Here is a 21474-nt window from a genome sequence, read left to right on the forward strand (position 1 = left end):
GAATTTGAGCATAGTGAAAAAACCAAAACCAAAACCCCAACCCTGTCTCTGCTTCTCAAAGAGTTTAGGCTATTTCAAACAGTTTCTTCATCATACGCCAACATTTGGAGACTTGACTTGCTAACCCAAAACCAACAAAAAGATGAAGGAAAAAAAACATGGTATTAATCCATTTATTTCGGATTGTTCTACAGATTATCAGTTGTAGACAGCAACAAAATGTTATAACAATAACTTGAAAAAAAATATGCTTTCAGCCATCTACTTTTGACCCTTTTTCCCCAGACAGCTACCTCTGTGATTTTACAATACCCTCGGGTCCTTTTATAAACTTTTTTTGGACACTTAATACACGATATAAAATCCTAATCCAATAAATAAAATTCATTCCAGTTTTTGTCGAGAGCAAACCGACAGTCGGCGGGCATGTTTTCCGCGTGATCCGATATCATATATCTGGAAAAAGAGGACATCGGAAAATTCATTGGTTATAATCGGAATACGAACTGATAAAATGTAATAAGTCAGATGCAATATCTATTCTAATCACAATTCTCCATGGATAGATGACAGACGATATTTGGTTAGCAAACTAGGTACTCAACAGGAAAAGCTGAAATGGTTCGTTAAACAACGTTAGAGGAAACTTCGACCGAACATGAAATGCTCATATCCTATTAAGTCAACAGGATCTGCTTTTATTCTGTTCATAACTTCATATGCAAGTAATCCTTTATAGATTTAATAAAACACCATTCTCATAAAGAAATGATTCAAAATCCTACAGCAACGAGGTCATGTGTGCTTGATTTTCGATAATCGAAAATGCAAAGCTTCAACAGGCAAAATGCAAACAGAGCCAAACCAATTCCATCAATCTTACACCAAGTCTTAAGACCAAACAGGCAAAATGCAATGCTTCAACAGCGTGAAAAAACCCCAACATCAGATTCCATAAGCAGAGACCATATCAGAAGATATTTACAAATTAAGACACTGTTATATCAAATGCTAGCATTGAAATATGTAAACTTCATAAATAGAAAAACTATATCAACTGCTAGCATTATTACATTGAACATTAAACACAACAAATTGACTTCAACTACTAGAACCTTAAATTCATCAAACAACCACCAAACCCTAAAAATGCTGTAACATGCAAAGTGTTCTTTTTCTTTATTTATTTATTTATCATGTCTGTGTTTAAAAAAACTTACCCTAAATGTTGAATGAATCTTCAATTTTTCCCCATCATGATTTTGAAACAGGCTTTTGTAACAAAGCAGACAAATAAACTTCACCATGTTTCAAACCACTAGGATCTGTCTTGTTAGCCACTGCCCATTTCACTTTCTTGTATCCAAGCTTACCAATCAATGGCCCATAAATTTTCTCAAGATCCACTGCTTTGCTAAAGAATCGATCCACCCACAAATACCCACCACCTCTCAACACTCTATCCACATCGTAGAACATGAATTCCATCACCGACAATGGTATCCACCGGTTCACCGCTCTCCCACACCGGACCAGATCCATTGTGCCGTCGAAAACTGGGAACCTTTGTTGTAAAGGCACGTGTAATGGCACTAACCCCCTTAATGCCACGGCTTCATTGTAAGGCGCATTGACGTTCATGGTGGTGGTCAACATCGTGACGTTGTAGGATTTCTTCATTAGTGCGGCGAAAGTTCCGGTTCCACCGCCTATGTCAATACCGAGACGGATCGGTGAGTTAGCCGATTTGGCCAATTGCATGAACTGAGTCAAGGGAAGATCGAGTTCCGAAGTGTATTTTTGAAGGGAAGAGCGTTGAGCGTTGAGATCGAACCCAGTGGGGTTGTTTTGAGACAAACAAGCGAAAGATTTACACGAGTATTTGTTCCACATAACGCCGGAATCGGGGAGTGAAGTCGGGAAATGAGTTAACGGAAGTGAAGAAGGCGGTTTCGATGGGGTTCTAGAAAAACAACGCCGCCGTGGAAGTGGGTGACAGCCGTTAAGAATAAGCGTCTCTTGGAGGTCAGGATCGTAAGGGCAAGTCGAAAAAGGAGTGTAATTCATATACCTATGAAGAAGATCAGGATGGTTGTGACAAGAAGAAGCAATGGGACCGATCTGAGAGTGGAGGATAAGATCTCGAGGTACAGCAGAACTGGGTTCAGCAGTGGTGGATGAAGAAGAAGGGTTATGGCGCGTGAGGTGGTTAATGGTGGCGCGTATGGTGTTAAGCTGTCGGAGAAGGTGGTCAGGGACGGGAACAGGGGGAGGAGGGTTGGGAGATTGGACGGTGGAAGAGAGATGATAAAGGGAAAGGATATTGGTAGCTACCATGACTAAGAGGAGAACGAAGTTCAAACCCATGGTGAAACCCATTGAATTTCTGGTCCTCCCTCTACAGCTACGCTACTTTTTTCCCTTCTGAGATGCTTCGATTCTTGGGTTTTTGTTATTCTCGATCTTGGTGATTCTTAACTTCACAGGTTTTTGTCTGATTCTTACTTAATTTTTTTGGTGTTATAATTTTGGAGGTTTTAACTCGTTTTCAACTTCAATCCTCACTTCTCAGTCTCACTGTCTCTCACATGTTTTTATTTAATAATTTGATTAATTTTAAAATTAGATTAATATAATATTCTGTACCTATATTTAATTTTAGTGTTTAATTTATATTTAATTTTTTTCTTAAATTCGCCGATGGAGTCTTAATTCGATTGGTGTGAATATTGTTGCCAATATAAGAGGACAAAAGTTCGAATATGCTGAAACGTATAATATCTTATTTATGGGTTGGGGAGAGATTATGCTTAGTTCTAAACATTGTCACTTTGATACTTAAGGTTTTTTTTCTAATTAAGCACTTGAGTTTGGCTTCATTATTCCATTTAATAACGTGACTTTTTCTTTATTCCAAATAAGTACTTGAATTTAGTTATTGAGTTTTCTCTTTACCTCAACTAAGTACTTATGTTTTTTTTCTTAAAACACACATGTCAAACATTCATTGGACCAATATGTTATCGTTAGATCTAAATATAAATTGAATATTGAAGTCAAATTCAGATATATTTAATCACTTCACTCACGAGTGACATGAATTTTTCTTACAAATTTGGCTGAGTATTGTCTGGGTTTTCAATTATATTACATAGTACTGTTTAAGTGTGGGAGATTGAATCTGAACCGTTAGTTATAGTCAGGTGGGGTCAATCAATGTAGTTTTGGATAGAATGAACTCGAAAGCAAAAGGATGCTTATTGCAATTTGCATATATCTCTGGCTAAAGATAATTGTCTATTTGTATCTATGTTACTAGATTTTTTAAATATGCTTTTAAAGCAATCATATAAATATTATTTTAAAAATATAAAAACTGAATGTATATATTTATATTTATATTCGATATTAACTTATATATTTATAGATAGTGGCGGAGTGTAATAGACATCAATAGGTAATGACTTCTCTAAAATAGTAAAATTTTAATTTAGGTCTTTCATAATTTATAAAATTTTAAGTTAATAATGATAAAATTATATTTTACCTAAAATAATGATAAAAATTTAATTTAACCTTTTAAAATTTATAAAAATACGAACTATTAAAATAATAAAATAATATTTTTATTATCGTAAAAATACACTATTTAATTTCAATTCTCGACTCCGCTGTTCATATAAATGGGATGGTGTATTGTTCACGATTGATGAATTTATGAACGAATATTATAAAAGAGGGGGAAAAAGAACCGGTGTCACGTGATATTAGGATCTACTTGGATTTATTAAAGCAATTTCTTGCAGATTTTAATTATATATATATATTTACTACAAAATATTGTTGGGGAAGCTGTCGGCCTGTCGTCCTCTTCAACGTTTTGAAAGGGACACTGATACCTTTCCATTTTATTGTGGAAATATCTAAATTCAAACCAATCAATTTCAAAGAAATTTGATTAGTCCTAAAATGCTATTGCACTAGGAATTTTAATTGATATAACCTAAATTGAATTAAATTTAAAATAATTTAAACAAAAAATATTCGACTGAGTAACTCAAAAAGATTTACATTCAAATTGATAAGAGATTATAATGAATCAACTTGAAAAATCAATCATCAAGAACCAAAAAATTTAAATGCGTATACCTAGATACAAGGCGATGTAATGGGTCGAAGTGAAGTTAGATTATTTGTCCAAAACATTGGATTTGAGTAAGACCCAAGTTGAGTCAATCCGAGCCCAACCCAATGATCCTTTATTTTTGGTTAATAATTTAAATGGAATAGAGAAGTGATTTTAAAGTAAAATCGAACATAAATCGCGTCCAGCTGAAGCTAAAAGCCTGCAGAAATCTCTCCCCGGTGAAGAAGCCTTTGAACCTACAGTCTTTGGTGGAGGAGATCCACTGACTCTCTAATCAATGGTATTCTTTTCAATTTTCCTTTTGATTCGTACTAAGTTTCTCGGCAACCAAACATCTAATTAGGGTTTCATTCCACCGTCTTTGTTTGAACCTTTCTTTTTCTTTTTTATTTGTACGTAATTATTAATTCTCAACTGTTATATTTGTTTTTGGGAGTAATAGTAGTTGATGACTTTTAGTTTAATAAGAAAAAAAGAGGAATGAATTTAGGTTTTTTTGGAGTACAGAGTACACTGTGGTAGTGATTTTTTTTTTTTTGGAAACAGGGGATTATAATAAATTTCGTAATTTTTGTAGGCTGATCCTGAACTAGAAGCAATTAGACAAAGAAGGATGCAAGAGTTAATGGCTCGACAGGGGGTGGTAATCTATCTCTTTTTCGTTTTAATATCTAGGAATTCTAGATTGGCCTGCTTGTGCTTTTAATTTAATGTTACTAATTGTAGTTTGTTGATTAACAGGGGAATCAACAGAACCCTGAACAACAGAAAGCTCAGGAAGATGCCAAGAGGTCAGTTTCTTATATAGATGCATATTGTTTCTAAATCATTAATATTTTAAGATTTATTTTGGGATCAAATTAGTTCATTGGTTTGACTAGTTAAAGCCATTAATTTAGGGAGGCAGATGAACGGAGGCAAATGATGCTTAGTCAGATTTTGTCCAGTGAAGCACGCGAAAGACGTAAGCTTCTATCTCAGTTCACCATTTGAGTTGATTCAAGAAGCCTACTGTTAATTGCTTATATGCTTATCAGTACTTGCATTCTATCATTTTATTGCAGGCTATTCTAAGTTGTTTTATTTAACTATTAGTTATTAATGTTGGATTCTGTATTCATGGTAATCAATGGACTGTTAAATCTTTGAATTTAATATACTTGTCTTGTCAGAAAATGTTTGTGCTTTCTAAGGGCTTATTAGTATTTATTTATATTAGTTTGTGTATAAGATTTTGGATCTTAAACCAGTTCACGAGATAGCTTTTGTATAAACTTTTTTGAATACTTATCGTTTAAAAATAACAAAAAAATTTTGAGTAGTGAACTCGTGCTTCAGGAAGCATGGAGAAGTGTGCTTATAAGTATTTATTTATAATAGAAATAGTGAAGACCTAATTCGAGTGCGAGTTCAAAAAATTCTGGAAGACTTGTTTAGAAGTCCTACAATGAAAAATGCTATAATGGGCCTGGTGGCAATATATTGTTTCTCAAAGACTGAATTTGATCTGTTCTCTTTGATGGTGAAGACTTATCTTAGACTTGAATTATCTGGTGCGAGATATATGAATATAAAGGTCTTGAAAATCTGAGTTGAGTTATAAAATGGTAAGTATGAATCATATAGTATGATGCAGTTTTTAGAAAACTCCTATCAAGTACAAACAGTGCATAAAATCCTTTGAAGATACATCCCTTATGCCATTATAAAAAATTAAAAACTTTCACTCGTATATCCCCTATACTATTGCCGCCCCTATACCTCTTTGAAATTACAACAGAGTTAAAAACGAGAAGAAGACATGATCATGAAGGAAAAATAGTACAACTTCCTAATGACAGGCATATATGACAGATGCTCTTTTTGCTGTAGCTTTTACCAATGTATAATTCCTTTCATTTATGTTCTTTTCTGTTATATAACTTTGTGCAGTTGCTCGAATCGCCTTGGTGAAACCTGAGAAGGCTAGGGGTGTGGAGGATGTTCTACTAAGAGCTGCTCAGACAGGCCAGATAGCTGAGAAGGTATGGTGAAAATTTTCAGGTCCAACTACTTTTTCTTGCTTGCCTAATGTTAAGGGTGTGCAATTATTTAGTATTACTTTGCAGCCAAGCTTTGATAAAGAACTGAAATGTATATGGTTGAACCCTTGTAAAGGTTTCAGAGGAGAGGCTTATATCGCTGTTGGAACAGATAAACACCCAAACAACTAAACAGACCAAAGTCACCGTAAGTTATTTACACATTACCGACTTGCCCTGCCTTTAACGTACTCGGCCCATAGTAGAAACTATTTTGATTTGCCTCCACTATTTATCCGATTTTACAGATCCAGAGGCGTCGGAGTGTTCTTGATGATGATGATTAGATCAAACTAAAAAATGTGAAAACCTCTGCCTGATTTGTGGGGTATATTTACATATTCATGCAATTAATGGACCAGCTTTTAATGGATTCTTGATATATTTTAAGACTTGTGTTTCCTCTGCAATGCTGTTATGGTATATTGAGCAATAAAGCTGGCGGGTGCTGGCTTAGAGTTTTAAAGAGTAGTGTCGAAATGCTCTGTAAGTTAAAATATTATAGAGGTTTGCTAAGTGATGCTTCATATGAAAACTTGTTTTCTTCTTCTTTCTCCTCTTTAAAACCGAGAACTCGAAAAGTTTTTGCATATGCCCTTTGTACTTAAAAAAATGGACTAATTATCCCATGTACATTAAATAAAAAATAAATAAATCGGTCATTTCTATTAAAAGCTTCATCCATGAAATTTTTTAACAGAATGACCTATTTTTATAGAAGAAATTTTCTCATGGTGATAAAACTTTTAACGTTTTAAAAAGAAATCTTTTGGGGAAAATTTTGGTAAGTCACTTGTTAAATTATTGTCAATTTTTTATTTATTAAAAGTTGATTGGACCAATAGAATTGAAATATTCATGTATATATATAGTGGTTAAGGATTAGATGAAAAGAACCTCTTAAAATAATTTTAAAAATCAATTAAATTTTAATTGAAAATCATATTAAATTAGGGTGTTAAATGAAAAATTAACAATTAATTGAACTCTTAAAGATAATTTTTCCATCGAAATTTTTTATGATTTATCAAGTGATGACATAATTGATGATGTAGAGTGACATTCGATTAGAGGTTTAACACTTAAAATTTTGAAAGACTTCAAAATAATTATAAAGAACTTTTAAAAATATTATAAATATTATGAAATTTCTAATATTATTTTAAGAAAGCCAAAAAATATAAAAATTATAAAACTTTTAAAATTGAAAATTCAACCAATAAATTTAATCAAAATAAATTAGCACATTTTAAACTTACATTTACTTAAATTTCTGTACAGAATAAATTAGTCTTTCAACTACTGTATAAAAATCCTAATTTTCTTTAAAGAATGCAACTAAAATAAAAAATAAAATAAAATGTTTTTATAACAGTAATATTAAGGATGCCTCTCTCTATTGATTTATTTGATTGTGAATTTAAAGAAATAATTTAGGTTAGTTTAGTGCACAAGCTAACATATATACAACATTTACAGATATACAAATCAATTAGGCAAATAATTTACTTGGGCAACAATTTTTTATTAAATTTATTGATTTTTAAATTTTGTAAATTTTCATTTTTCATTTTAATTTTAAAGCCTTTCATTTTCATATTATTTATTATAGACTTTCCAGATTTTTTTTAAAGATTCCTTCTAAAATTTTTAGAGTTTTTTTAATAATTTTTTGGATTAAAATAATTAAAACCATTCTTATTTGTCGCATTGTTAGGAATTTTGATTAAAAGTTAATTTTACAAGCTTAATGGATTGCTATTTTCTTATTAAGATTACAATGTGTGAGCTTAATTAATTTTTAAATTATTTTATGAGATCTTTTTTAAGAATTTAGCTAATAATCAATGGGGTTATTAATTTAAATTTTTAATAATACTATAAAAAAATTGGGTTCTCTTCTACATATTAGGATTATGAATAAAAAGGGTTAATATGCAGTTTGTCTCCTAAATTTGTTTTAAAGTACTTGGTACAGAACAGTAGTTGAAGTTCTTGTTAAACATAAGTTTAAATTACATTACCCCATCCCTACCCCCAAAATTTTATTAAAAAAATACCTAGTTAATATCTAATTTTTTTTGACTTAGTTGACATTTGAATTTGTATTCCGTCAGACAAGTTGTACATCTACACTAATATTGTTAGTTTGTGATGATGTAACATTGATAATCAATCTAGTAATGACACGTGATAACCTCTCAAGTATGCCACGTGGAAAACATAAATAAAAAGTAAAATATTTAAAAATATATAAACTAATAAAAATAATTACTTAAAAACACATCATGAATAAATCTAGCTAAATGGGTGTCTAGATTCAGATATATCTAGAAAACCATTTATCTAAATTCATTCTTGATATAAAGAGCATATATATTTTTAAAGTTTTTTTTATTTATATTTGTCACACGACATATCAAGAAGTTATCATGTATCATTATTGATTAATATTATATTAACATAAACTAATGATATTAGTACAAAGATACCGATTTAAACATCGGAGCATAAGTTTGTTGTGATTCCATCAAAGTTAATGAAAAATGAAATGGCGTTGTAGAAGCAATGATGTTGAAAACATACCTAATCCATGTTGCCTATTCCATCGTACAGCTGACTCATTGGTTTAATTTGGAATCACCTTTGACTTTTTTGTCTGTTAACTTTTTATTGCTCAATGTCAACACAACATGTCATGTTTTGTCTACCTCAACCTGCCCAATAAATGCCTATGTTTTCCTCCCTCATGTAAAAGTCAATTGCAAACTCACAAACCCCCCCTGCCACCTTCATCCATTTATACTTTCCAATTAAATATCATGTTTTTTTTTTCGAATAAAAATAAATATACCTCTTGTCTTTAACATCACTTCTGCATGGTTTTGGTTTAATTTTATGTTGGGATTTTTGTTTTCACATATGGATGTAATGTTTGAGTATAAACCTTTTTTTCTTCTTCTAAAATTAACTTTTTTCGATAAGTACAAGAGTGACCAACTTGTTATATTATTGGTAAAAGGAATCAACATCCAAATTTTATGTGACTTTTCTCTTTTAATATTTTAATAATAAAAAACAAAACAAATCTAATCTGTTGTGTCTTTTTTTTTTTTTCATTTGAAGAATTAAAGATGTGGGAAGTGGGAAGGTGAAAAAAGAAATAAAGAAAAGAAAGCAGCATTCATGTGTTTGTAGGTGTAGTAATTTGACTTCAACAATGTATTTGCAACTTGCATCCCCTACAACCATTCACCAAAAAAAGAACAGATATTTTTCATACTTTTAGTTTTCTTAGATCGCTGTCTTCCCCACTCATTCATATATTATTACACTATGATACATCTATAATATAAATAATAAAAATTACGAAATAAGTTTATAAAAAGAAACAATATAAAAATAATCATGATGTCTTAAATTTAAATACAATTTTATACAAGGGTAGATTTAGGGGAACTGGTAAGGCTTCGCCTCCATAAAATAAAATAATTTCTATTTAAGCTATTTATAAATTATAAAATTTTAATTAGTTATGATAAATTTGCACTATGTAAAAATGATGAGTATAACTAACTTAATTGAATATATAGTATAAATCATCATCATCGACAACCACAATTCTATTTTTTTTCCCCATTCTCAAATTAAGAACAAATATATTAAGTTCTGTTTGCTGGACAGACATTTAATGAGAGAAAAAAGAAAAACCTTTAATCAGAACTGTTTAATGGTTTGAGTGTCACTAAAACTTAATGCAATTGCATGCAGTAATTAACAGAGAACAAAGAAACCTACAAAAACAATAACATTTACAGAGCACTCTTGAAATCATTTCTTCCTACATTTGATTGTGAAAGATTTTACATGGAGAAAGTGACATATGTGTTCTTCATATATATAGACTACAAACCATATATATAGAGAGAGAGAGAGAGAGGGGTTAGGGAATTTGAGTTGAATTCTTAGATTTATAAATGTAAACAAGTAAAAAAAAATTTGTTATGGGATGCTTGGAATTCATATAGTTGAATATTTTATTTGATTCATTTATCATTTTTAGTCTAGGATTTCTCCACTTGAAGATGGATGACATAAGGTAAATACTGATGGTGCTGTACTGTGTACAGTGTCTGAGAATACTTCAGTTGAAGGAGTAATCTGAGACAAGCATGGTACGTGGATTTCTGCATTCTCTAAATATATTGGCTGTTGTTTTGCACTCAACGTCGAGTTTTGGGGAGCTTGGAGTCTAGGCCTTCAACAGGTTGTGCTTGAGATGGATAGTATGGCAGTTGTCCATTTGATTCAAGCCGTGTCAGGGGAGTTTCACCATTCAGCTATGTACGCGCAATTAAAGATCTCTTTCAGCGTTCTTGGATGGTTTGGGTTACACACGTCTTCAGAGAAGTTAACCGAGTCGCCGATGATATGGCAGCAATGGTGTTTTCAAAACCTTAGGGCAGATGTATTTATCTGCAACCCCTGAATGAAATCTTTCAAAAGCTACACAACGACTGTTAATATAATTTCATCTTTCGATTAGTCTACATCAAGTTGAACAGCTGATTTTTGCTAATTTCTTGCAAATAAAATTATTGGGCTATTTCTTTTCATATAAATTGTTGAACCGCTGATTTTTAGATGGATGAAGGTTTAATACTATTACTCAATTAAAATACGAATTTCAAAATTAAATAATGCTCAACTAACATAGTAATACACCAACTATTATATACTAAAGGTTTTATATATAAATCTATTACTATGTACAAATTGAGGAATTGGTAAAAGTCAAATCTTTGAAATGAAGTGTTTAAATTTGAATCTTGTCGTGTAAAAGTTATGTATAAATTAAATAATTAGCTTAGCTTCAGTTATTCAATTCAATATTGGGTAAACTATAAAAATAGTCACTTTTGTTTGTCTCAAATTATATATTAGTCACTTATGTTTAAAATGTCACGTTTTAGTCACTTACGTTATCGTTTTGTTAAAAAGTGGTCACTCTACCATTAAACTTCGTTACCTCCCTAACGACAGTTCTATTTAACAGTCCAAATGAGTTTTAAATGCCAAGTTGGATGTTCGGTTGCTGGGATAAAAATAGATTTTTAATTAAATAAATTTAATTTAGACTGCCACGTAGGACCGCCATTAGGGAGGTAACGGAACTTAATGGTAGAGTGACCACTTCGTAACAAAACGATAAGGTAAGTGACTAAAACGTAACATTTCAAACATAAGCGACTAATATGTAATCTAAGGCAAACAAAAGTGACTATTTTTATAGTTTACCCTTCAATATTTACGATGATTTATTTTAATTAAAACAATTGCTTAGATGAAAGACTTAAATTATACCAAATATTATCAGCTAAACTTACCTCAATCTTTCTATGAAAACTGGTTTAACTTGAGTCGCACTCTTTTATCATTAGATGAAGGACTTTAATGGGTACAATTATGCTCCAAATCTTGGATTCTTTTGGCAGCAATATATAAGTTGTTTGGTTGACAGAGTCATAAATAGATAAAGCTAAGCATCGTTTTGTGTTCATAACTAAGATTAAGACTGTTGACCAAACTATGCACTTCTTTTTAAAGAAAAAAAATTGATTGGTATCGGTATTATATTTAGTGCAAGATGTTGTAAGTTCGAGTGCTTGAAGCGTATTATCCTTTTTTTTAAGGGTTGGAAAGGGATTGTAAATAATTCTAGGCATTATATAAAAAAAACAAATATAATAACAACCTATATCAAAATTATCAAACTTTAGTTATTATTTTCTCTCTCAAAGGGTGTGTGTGTGTGCACATCATTATCATCATCTCAAGATGAAAAGAAATTGATGCAATCTTTTTGTGATCTACCAGGAGACAAAAAATTCAGTGGATTATTCAACCCTTTTCTTTTTTCCTTTTCATTTTCTGGAAAATATAAAAGTAGCCTTTAGACCATGTGTATATATATATAACATTATATATAGGTTAATTGCACAGAATATTTTCAAATTATCATCCAAAATTTAAAGTGGTTTTGAACTTTAAAATGTTTATATTGAATACAGAAAATATTAATATTGTATTAGTCGAGTCTTTCTATAAATTTATTTGTCAATGTAAGTGTTAAAATGTCGGTTTGGATCTAATATTGACCATATTTAAATGATGTAGATTAAATCGTAAAAACTTGTACATTTACAACATGGATAGCTTTGATTTGATATGTTAAAAAAAATTCATATCAAATATAAAAGAAGGGTTTTTTTTTTTTAACATATCAAATCTAAACTGTTTGTAAGGGGACAGAGCAAAAAGGGCTAGCAGGGGGTTTCGACCCTTTAAACTGAAGTTTTTTTTAACACTTTTATAATTTATAAAAATTTAAATTAGGTACGGTAAAACTACACTTTGCTCCCAAAATGATAAATATTTAATTTAATTTTGCCTTCCAAAAAAAATTTTCTGACCTCACACATGTTGTTCATGTAGTAAGTACACATGTATTTACAATTTAATCCATATATTTTAAACATGTTCACCGTGAGATTTGAGTTAGCATTTTAAAACCTAATTAAATTAATTGTTAGATCGATAAAAGGACGCGATTGATATGATAATGAAGAATATTTTAAAATTGAAAAACCAATTTAAAGTTTGAACACCAAAGCAAATATGTCATGCCTTCCATAAAGCTTAACTTTTATGATGCAGGCCACATATGAACAGAACCCTAACTCAACAAGTTTAGTTTAAAGTTTGTAATATTTTTTTCCAATAATTAAATGATATTAGAGAATGAAAGCAAACCCTATCTTTTAGTTGGAGTTAGTGAAGTAAAACTGGACAATATTCAGCAGTAATCTTGACTGTATGACCTGGACCTTGAATTTTTATTAATTTACAATTAAATTATTCATCTGTACATATATTATAAATGAAGTATGGTTCACAAACAATTGCCAAGTCAACTTTAGGAAATTAAGTAATGGAAGTTGATGACTTTTCAAATAAATAGTGATACAATATTATAATAATATTTGTTGCTTTTATTAAAAATAAATTTTTAACAATTTCATTATACATTATGATTATATTTGTTCTTTTTGACACATAGTTTAGAACTATTTATGATTTCTTCCCAACCCATACATAGGAGGGTAATGGGTTTCAGCATACTCGAACTCATATTCTTTTGCATTGACAACAATACTCATATCAATCGAGCTAAGACTCAATCTACTTATTAAAAAGTAATTAAAAGAAAGGGTGAATTGTTTTAAATAAACTGGGCACTTTAGCCTAAGTAGTTTAGAATCAGTCAAAAATATTTTTGATATTTCTTGAAAGAATCAAGCAATGGGTAAGAGGTTTCACATTAGAATCAGAAAAGCTTTTAAGTTAATTAAGCTTTGGGATGCTTTAGTGGGTTGGTCAGGCTCTTATAATTTTTATTTATTTATTTTTGTATAAAATTGCAACTTTCATTTGAATTCATAATTTTAAAAGATAAAAGTGTTTTTTTTAAATAAAAGATAAAATTTTGATCCCTTTGGAACTTAGTGGAGAGTAGATGGATAGTTGTAATTGGTACAGGTTGACTTTTGTTTTTATTTTTCTGATTTTTTATGGCTAATTAGGAGAAGTGTTTTGAGTGAGCTTAAGTTCATTAATTTTTGTTTAAGATAAAATGCACCTTGACTAACAACTCCTATTAATATATATATATATATATATATAATTTATTTTTGGGACAAAGTAATATTTAGTTTCTGAATTTGATATTTTTTAAGTTTTGAAATTTTTTGTTTATATTAGTCTTGAAATTTGATAGATTTTTCAATTTGATCCCTAAACTTGGATTTTGTTAATGTACTATGATGTGGTATTTTGAAATTATGGCATATCATTACCTCAAAAATTTTAAAAATATTATTGTTTTATTAATATTTTTAATATTTTTTATATAGTTTTTAGGTGATGATATGTTATAATTTTAGAGTACCACATCATCTTACTTTAATAGAACCCAAGTTCAAGGATCAATTTGAGAAAAATTATCAAATGCCGAGACTAATATGGACAAAAAGTTCAAGGGCTAAATTTAAACTTTTTCCAAATTTAAAAACTAATTGTTACTTTTTCCTTATTTTTTATTAAATTCACCAAATTCTTATATAAAATGGTAAAAATACTATAGAAGCCTCTGTACTAAGAATTAGATTGTATTTTGCCCTCTTTACTTAAAAATAGATAAATTATTCCTTGTACATTAAATCAAAAGCGCGAACTGGTCATTTTATTAAAAATCCATCCATTTTATTGTTAAAAACTAGCGTGGTGACAAAATAATTAGACAATTTTACGTGGCATGCTATATGTACCTCATGATAATGTACAAGAACTAATTTTAACAATTAAAATGGATTAAATTTTTAACAATGACCAATTTACATTTTATTTAATGTACAAATATCAATTTATCTATTTTTTAAGTAAAAGAATAAAATACAATCCGCTTCCTAATAAAAAAACTTTTGTAGTACATTTACTATATAAAATATATAATATAATATTTTATTATAGTTATATTTTAAGAAGTCTACCATTAATACATATATTCATCATAAATTGGATCCAATTATTGTTTGGAATTCAATGATCTCATGCTCTCTCTTTAAATCGCATCTCATCCCTTCCTACACGTATCTATCTATATACTCAAGCGTACAACTTAAGATATATTTAAACAACTCGATTAACATCAATATTGTTGTCAGTATAGGAGGTCGTGGGTTCGAGTGCATTGAAGTGCATTATCATCCTATTTAAAGGCTACGGAGGGGTTATGGGTAGTTATAGACATTGTATAAAAAAGAATAAATATGATAAGAACCTATAATATGTATATATGCCAATTGAGTCTTAGCTTGATGGGCATTGGCATTGTTGCTAGTGTCGGAGGATATGGGTTCGAGTGTATTGAAGCGCATTATCCTCCTATTTAGAGGTTGGGGAGGGACTATGGATAGTTTTAGGCATTGTATAAAAAATAGTAGATATGTTGGGGATAAACCCAAATTCAACAACAAACAAGAACAAACAGAGAAAATTGGACACAAATATTTGCGTGGAAAAACTCATCTAAAGAGGATAAAAGCCCACGGGCAAAAAAAACTCCATTAAACCTTTGATTTTTTTTTTAAATCTACTCATAGAAAAAACACATCTAGTTAAGCCTTCAAACGTTAAAATTGCATCAATAGAACTTTTAAATTAATGATTTTCATTGTTGATCGTTACTATCCTAATATAATTGTTAAAAACAGTGTTGTTTGAATTGAACCAGATTGATCAACTGGACCAAGTGGACTGAAAATTGATCAAGATATCGATCCAGTGAGAGATATAAAATTGATTGATTTATAAACTAATACGAAAATATTAAACTGGTAATTGAACCAAATTTTTAATATATTATTTTAATAATTTATTTCTTTTGAAGTGCCTGGACAGTTGAAAATGCTATTAGAAGACAATTCCACAAATTACAAATATATATATGTAATATGTAGCGATAAATGCACATTTATCCTATGAATGTCGACCAACAAACTTAGAAATAAAATAAGACAAAGAGAAGATTTGACTGAAATTGAATTAATTAATTAAACCAAAACAAACAACCTATTAGAAGACAACTATCCACAAATTACGGCATGCCATTTACATTTTACATGCTACAAATAATGTTCTAACCTACCTTTTCAAACCTTTTTTAATTTTAACTAGTATAATTTCCCCACCTTCTCCCGGGAATTCCTTTTATAATTTTTTCTTAATAATTAATATCAATAATTAAATATGAATAATCACTTATACTAATTAAATTAAATTAAAAACTATATTTTTATATAAATATCAAACTTTTTATTAAATCAATAGAAGAGATTGTATAAAATTGTGATTCCACGTCATCCATACCCTTTTCCGATAGGAGAATGATAAATCAGATTTTTCCTTTTGATTTTTAGCTTTTTTCTCCTGAAAATTTCAAATCAAACTAAAAATGCTAAAAATCAGGAGAAAAAAATATGATTTGTCATTCTCTTATTGGAATCGCAGTTTCATACAATCCTTTCTCTGAAATCAAAGGACAGATGATTGTGTTGAGAATAGATTGTTTTAGATCCAATTATGCTTATGGCCTTTCAACTATGTTTAAATTTAGAAGTATCTATTCTTTAGCTTGATATATTTTGGTTCCTCTACATAATATCATTAGTTTGTCGAAATAGTTGATATCATTAATTATTCTAATCCAATTGTTGAGGTCAATTTTTTCTTTTAAAAATACCCATTCCAATTTCATCCATATATATATATATAGTGTTAGAAAGGTGCTTTTAAGAGAAATTCAAGAAATCGTTTTAATCTATAAAGTTAACTATTTGGACTAACTAATGTCATTATAAAAGTAGATGAACAAATTATGTCAAATTAAAATATAAAACTAAATCCCAAATGTGAGCAAAACAGAGAGATCGAAACTGCAATTCTACTATTATCTTATAATGACTTTGAAAAAGAAAGTGATGCCATTAGTTAGTCCAAGTAATTAGCACCCTCAATATTTTTGATAGTGACGTAATTAATTTTTAATAAAAGTACTTATTTCAACTCATTACGCCACCAAAATATTTTTTTGATAAAATAATTTTGTTTTAAAAAAATAATAAGAATAACTAAAATGTTAACTATTTAAATTAACTAATGTGGTTATAGAAATAGAAAATTAAATTATGTGAAATTAAAATGTAAAAATTAAATATGAAATGTAAGCATAATAGAGGATGAAAACTGAAATTTTACTATTTTAATTATAATGAAAAAAAGGTAAAAGTAGAAATCTCAAATTAAATTTTAAAGACTAAATGTATAGAATTTAATTTTAATTAATTAGCTTTTGCTTAGGAATAAAACAAAGCTTTGGGATTATTCAATTTCATTTTGAATCTTTCACGTGGTTGACTAAAATCGTAAACTCGAACCAACTTTCAATTTTATAATATATTTTTGTAACTTACAACATTTTTCTATTTTTAAACTATTAGACAATACATTTTAATAAACTATTTAATTGATATTAGTTTGATCTCGGATAGGGTTTTAATGCAGTTTAAATTACAATTATAAAGAAAATAAATTTTATTTCAATTTAACTATGACAATTTTAATATTTTAGTATTTTAATTTCTTTTAAAAAAAATCAAATTTAATTTATTTATTTTTATCCTTCATATCTGTTTTATGGTCTATGTTTAGAGTTCGTAATTGCTCTTCCTCTAACAATATTGTCTCTGAGGATTGAACTTGTATTTTCTCATTGAGCATTTTAATATATATAATGTTTCTCGGTTGGTTAAATCAAATCAATTTTAGATAAGCTCAATTTTGAGTTTTAAAGTTTCTGACTCATTTTGAATAAAATCAATTTCAGGCTGGGGTCATTTCAGTTCAACGGTTCAAGTTTAAGGCTCCATTTTTTAGAGTCGAATCATTACCTGTTCAGCTTATTCTGCTAATTTAAGGCCACTTATTTAAGTCATTTCAAGTCTGTGTCAAACTTTATTTGTGTTGTTCCAATTCGAATCAATTTAAAATTTAGATCAATTTAATTTTGAATAAGATGAGTTCGAGTTATTTCAAATTTGAATAAACTTTGATTCAAATCATTTCAATTCTGAATTGAATTAGTTCGAGTTATTAACTTTCCATAATCAAATCAAGTTAAAATTTTATATAAATTCACGTTAATCGAGTTAAAATTTTAAGTACGAATTGATATCGAGTTTTTGAGTTTGAGTTCAGTTAGGTAAAAGTTCTTTGAAAATCCTTATACTAGGAATCAGACTACATTTTGTCATATCTACCAAAAATGGACAAATTAATCATTGTACAATAGATCAAAGAGCAAACTGGTTATTCGGTTAAAAATTTCATCCATTTTACAGTTAAAAATTAGTCCTATATGTCAGAATGAGTTACACAATTATTACATCAATTTTTAACATTAAAAATAAATAAAATTTTTAATTAAAATTATCGATTTACTTTTTAATGTATCTTATAAAACTAATTTATTTATTTATTAGGTAAAAATTATAATTTAATTTTTAATACAAATACTTCTATAATACTTTTACTTACAGACATTGTTTCTAGAATATGTGTAAGGAGAACGAGGGTCTAAAACGGAAGGCAAAGGCAAAAAAAGACGGAAAAGGTCGGTGACGTGGGGAAGGCATCAGCAGCAGCAAAGGGTCACTCCCACGTGCCGCGTGGAGTGTGTCGGCTACGGTCAAATGCCGGTACCAATAATGCCACATGTATGCCTAATATTCCAAACACTATTAATTGTTCTTCCAGTTTGAATGTTTGACCACCTTTTTGTTTTTTTGGTCTTATCTCACGGCCTGTTTCATCTGCTTCATCCTCCTCCTATATTACTTGTTTCTGCTTCCAGACGCTCCCTTCTAGCGCGTTTGTCCCCTTTAATATTGTCATTAACAAGAGTTTAGTTTTTTCATAATTAAATAAACATACTAAAATTATTTTTTACACAAAAATCCAAACTACGTACATCTAAACAAAACTACAAACATAATCAAAATTAAAATATTTTAATTTATTTTTTTAAAAATATCCACTAGTTTTATAAATTATTGTAATTCTTTTTCTTTTAATTAATTTTCTTGACGGACTATATATAAATATGTGTCAATTTTTGGTCGTACATAACAGTAGTACGAATTATATCTAATATATTTTTAGAAATTAATTTTTATTCTTAATATATATGTAAAGAGAGACAAAAAGTAAAAAATTGTTATTATATTGGGTAGTAAATGTTTCCATACTAGAAGCCACTTTTGCTCTTCCAATTGGAAGGGTTTTTTTTTTTGTCAACCCTCCTTTGTAAAGTGACTATGAAACCAAAGTACCATTCAAAGCTAAACACTCTCTTCCTATATATCATTTATATATATACATATTTCTGTATATATAGCTCAAAGAACATGAAATCAGCTATGTAATGAAACCCTGAAAGTATTACAAAAACCAAACACTTTTGAGGCCCTTTGTTTTTCACTTTCCTTTGTTCCTTAAATTGTTGTTTCACCATGTCGGAACATGAATTTAGAGACTTTTATTACCATGCAAGTACGATGTTCCACAACGATCATGTTGACGACATGTTTAGGGTTTCATCATCAGTGTCAGTTGATCATCATCCTTCTTCGTATATGAGCTTCACGGATTGTTTACACAGTTCGGTTGGCGAGTACGGTTCACTCGAAAAAGCCTTCGGTTTGTCCCCGTCATCTTCGGAAGTGTTTTCTTCTCCAATCGAAGGCTTGAATCAGACAACAAATCAACAAATTAGTGAAGTTATGGCCATTACCCCTAATTCTTCTATTTCTTCTTCCTCAAGTGAGGCTGCTTATTGTGAAGAAGATTCAGAGAAAAATAACAAAGATAAGCAGCCAAAAGGGTCTGATGATGGAAGCAAAGAAAGCCCTAAGAAAGGGTAACTAACTAACCCTTTCTCCATTTATTTTTAAAATTTACAGACAGCATCAATGGAGATTAACTGATGTTAGTTTATTTATTGTGTCTGAAAGGATGAAAGGGGCTAAAAAGAAAGCCGAGAGAAAGCAAAAAGAACCACGATTTGCTTTCGTGACAAAAAGTGAAGTTGATCATCTAGAAGATGGGTATAGATGGAGAAAATATGGACAAAAAGCTGTGAAGAACAGTCCATATCCAAGGTTTGGTTTCTTTCTCTTTTCTTTAATTTCACAACCAAAAACAAACATTGAAACAAATCTTAGCAAATCACGTCTGAAAGTGAAACCTGTTTGAAGTCTTTGGTCTGTAATTGCATTATCTTTTCGCCCCCTTCTTTGACTATATATACCAAGATGCAGTCAACATATATGAAACTTTAGCTGTAAGTCATTAGTAACTTGATGGATTTGAATTATTGAATTAATTCCCTGTATATGTGACTTGCAGGAGCTACTATCGGTGCACTACACAGAAGTGTACGGTCAAGAAAAGGGTTGAGAGATCATTCCAGGATCCATCAACGGTGATCACAACATATGAGGGTCAACACAACCACCCACTCCCCACAACACTGAGAGGAAACGCAGCAGCACTGTTCCCGCCTTCCATGTTTGCGCCGGCGACGGCGCGGCCGAGCTTCCCGCATGAATTGTTTATGCAGATGGCGGCGCCTCATGAAATGAATAACCAGCAAGCTAATGGTGTAGCAGCAGCTTCGATGTTTGGAGAAAACTTTAGTCCTTATCATCACCAGTACCACCACCACCACCGTCAGGTTTCTGACTATGGGCTACTCCAAGACATGGTTCCTTCCAGGTTCCTTAAACATGAACCATGAATATCCCATTCTTTCTGCTTCTTTTTTTTACTCCTTGTGAGTGTACATATTTATATATATTTGACTGCTTTTATCGTTATCGTTTTCATCTAACTTATCTAGAGCCCAAGAATTATTCCTCAGTTATTGGTTTTGAAAAGGGCTAACATCGAGGACTAGATATGGGAGTGGGATTAACGTTCTTCCTTTGTACTTGAAACTGGTGGTTCCATGTGTTCAGTGGAAATGTTCCTATGCTTCTATGATAGGAAAAGAGGATCGAAGACTTGAAATATTAATGGATCATATTAGTTACATTTATGTTTGTTTATTCATATCATCATCCTTGATGTTATCATTAATGAAGAATGCGGGAATAGTTTCCTTTAGTTTTATTGACAAATTTTGTACAACAATGATATTAATGTTTTAAAGAATATTCTTTTAAAACAATTATTAGCTACTTAAAAATCAATTGTAGAATATATCAAATATATTCTATAATCACCACAATAAATTTTGGGTAGTATCTAGTTTTAGTGACATAAAGGACGAGGATACAAAGGTTGATAAACATTAAGGAAAAGTATAAAGCGTAGCTACTGCAGCAAAGGAAATTCATAGCCTGTAATGTGAACAATGTGAAATGGTGAATGGAGAATCAAATAACACGTTTAAAACGAAGATTCGGATTAACATAGTTTTTACGTGGTTGGGTTAGAATTATAATACCAGAGCCACTAAAGTAGCAGTCAGGGTCGACATGACGATCATAGACTTGGTAGTACGAATTC

General features: G+C 30.1%; 3 protein-coding genes across 4 annotated transcripts; 2 read left to right on the forward strand and 1 right to left on the reverse strand.

Moving 5' to 3' along the window:
- Positions 1–143: 143 nt before the first annotated feature.
- On the reverse strand, positions 144–2558 carry LOC105777372 (probable methyltransferase At1g29790). Its single transcript, XM_012600620.2, has 2 exons — positions 1221–2558; positions 144–456 (listed from the first exon to the last, which is right to left on the reverse strand). The coding sequence occupies exon 1, from the start codon at positions 2377–2379 to the stop codon at positions 1255–1257; it is 1125 nt and encodes a 374-aa protein (XP_012456074.1). The 5' UTR covers positions 2380–2558; the 3' UTR covers positions 144–456; positions 1221–1254.
- A 1703-nt stretch (positions 2559–4261) lies between these two features.
- Positions 4262–6763, forward strand: LOC105777997 (uncharacterized). 2 transcript variants are annotated; one of them, XM_012601541.2, is made up of 7 exons: positions 4262–4427; positions 4725–4787; positions 4889–4938; positions 5047–5111; positions 6080–6171; positions 6305–6376; positions 6477–6763. In XM_012601541.2, the coding sequence occupies exons 1-7, from the start codon at positions 4425–4427 to the stop codon at positions 6513–6515; spliced, it is 384 nt and encodes a 127-aa protein (XP_012456995.1). In that variant the 5' UTR covers positions 4262–4424; the 3' UTR covers positions 6516–6763. The 2 variants fall into 2 exon arrangements, with proteins under 2 accessions (XP_012456995.1, XP_012456994.1); XM_012601540.2 differs by having other exon boundaries at positions 4263–4427; positions 4725–4790.
- A 12433-nt stretch (positions 6764–19196) lies between these two features.
- LOC105778329 (WRKY transcription factor 28) lies at positions 19197–21075 on the forward strand. The gene is made up of 3 exons (XM_012602014.2): positions 19197–19822; positions 19917–20063; positions 20311–21075. The coding sequence occupies exons 1-3, from the start codon at positions 19416–19418 to the stop codon at positions 20699–20701; spliced, it is 945 nt and encodes a 314-aa protein (XP_012457468.1). The 5' UTR covers positions 19197–19415; the 3' UTR covers positions 20702–21075.
- The last annotated feature ends 399 nt before the right edge of the window (positions 21076–21474 follow it).

The sequence above is a fragment of the Gossypium raimondii genome, chromosome 10 (genome assembly GCF_025698545.1).
Source record: "Gossypium raimondii isolate GPD5lz chromosome 10, ASM2569854v1, whole genome shotgun sequence".
In the NCBI taxonomy this organism is placed as follows: Eukaryota; Viridiplantae; Streptophyta; class Magnoliopsida; order Malvales; family Malvaceae; genus Gossypium; species Gossypium raimondii.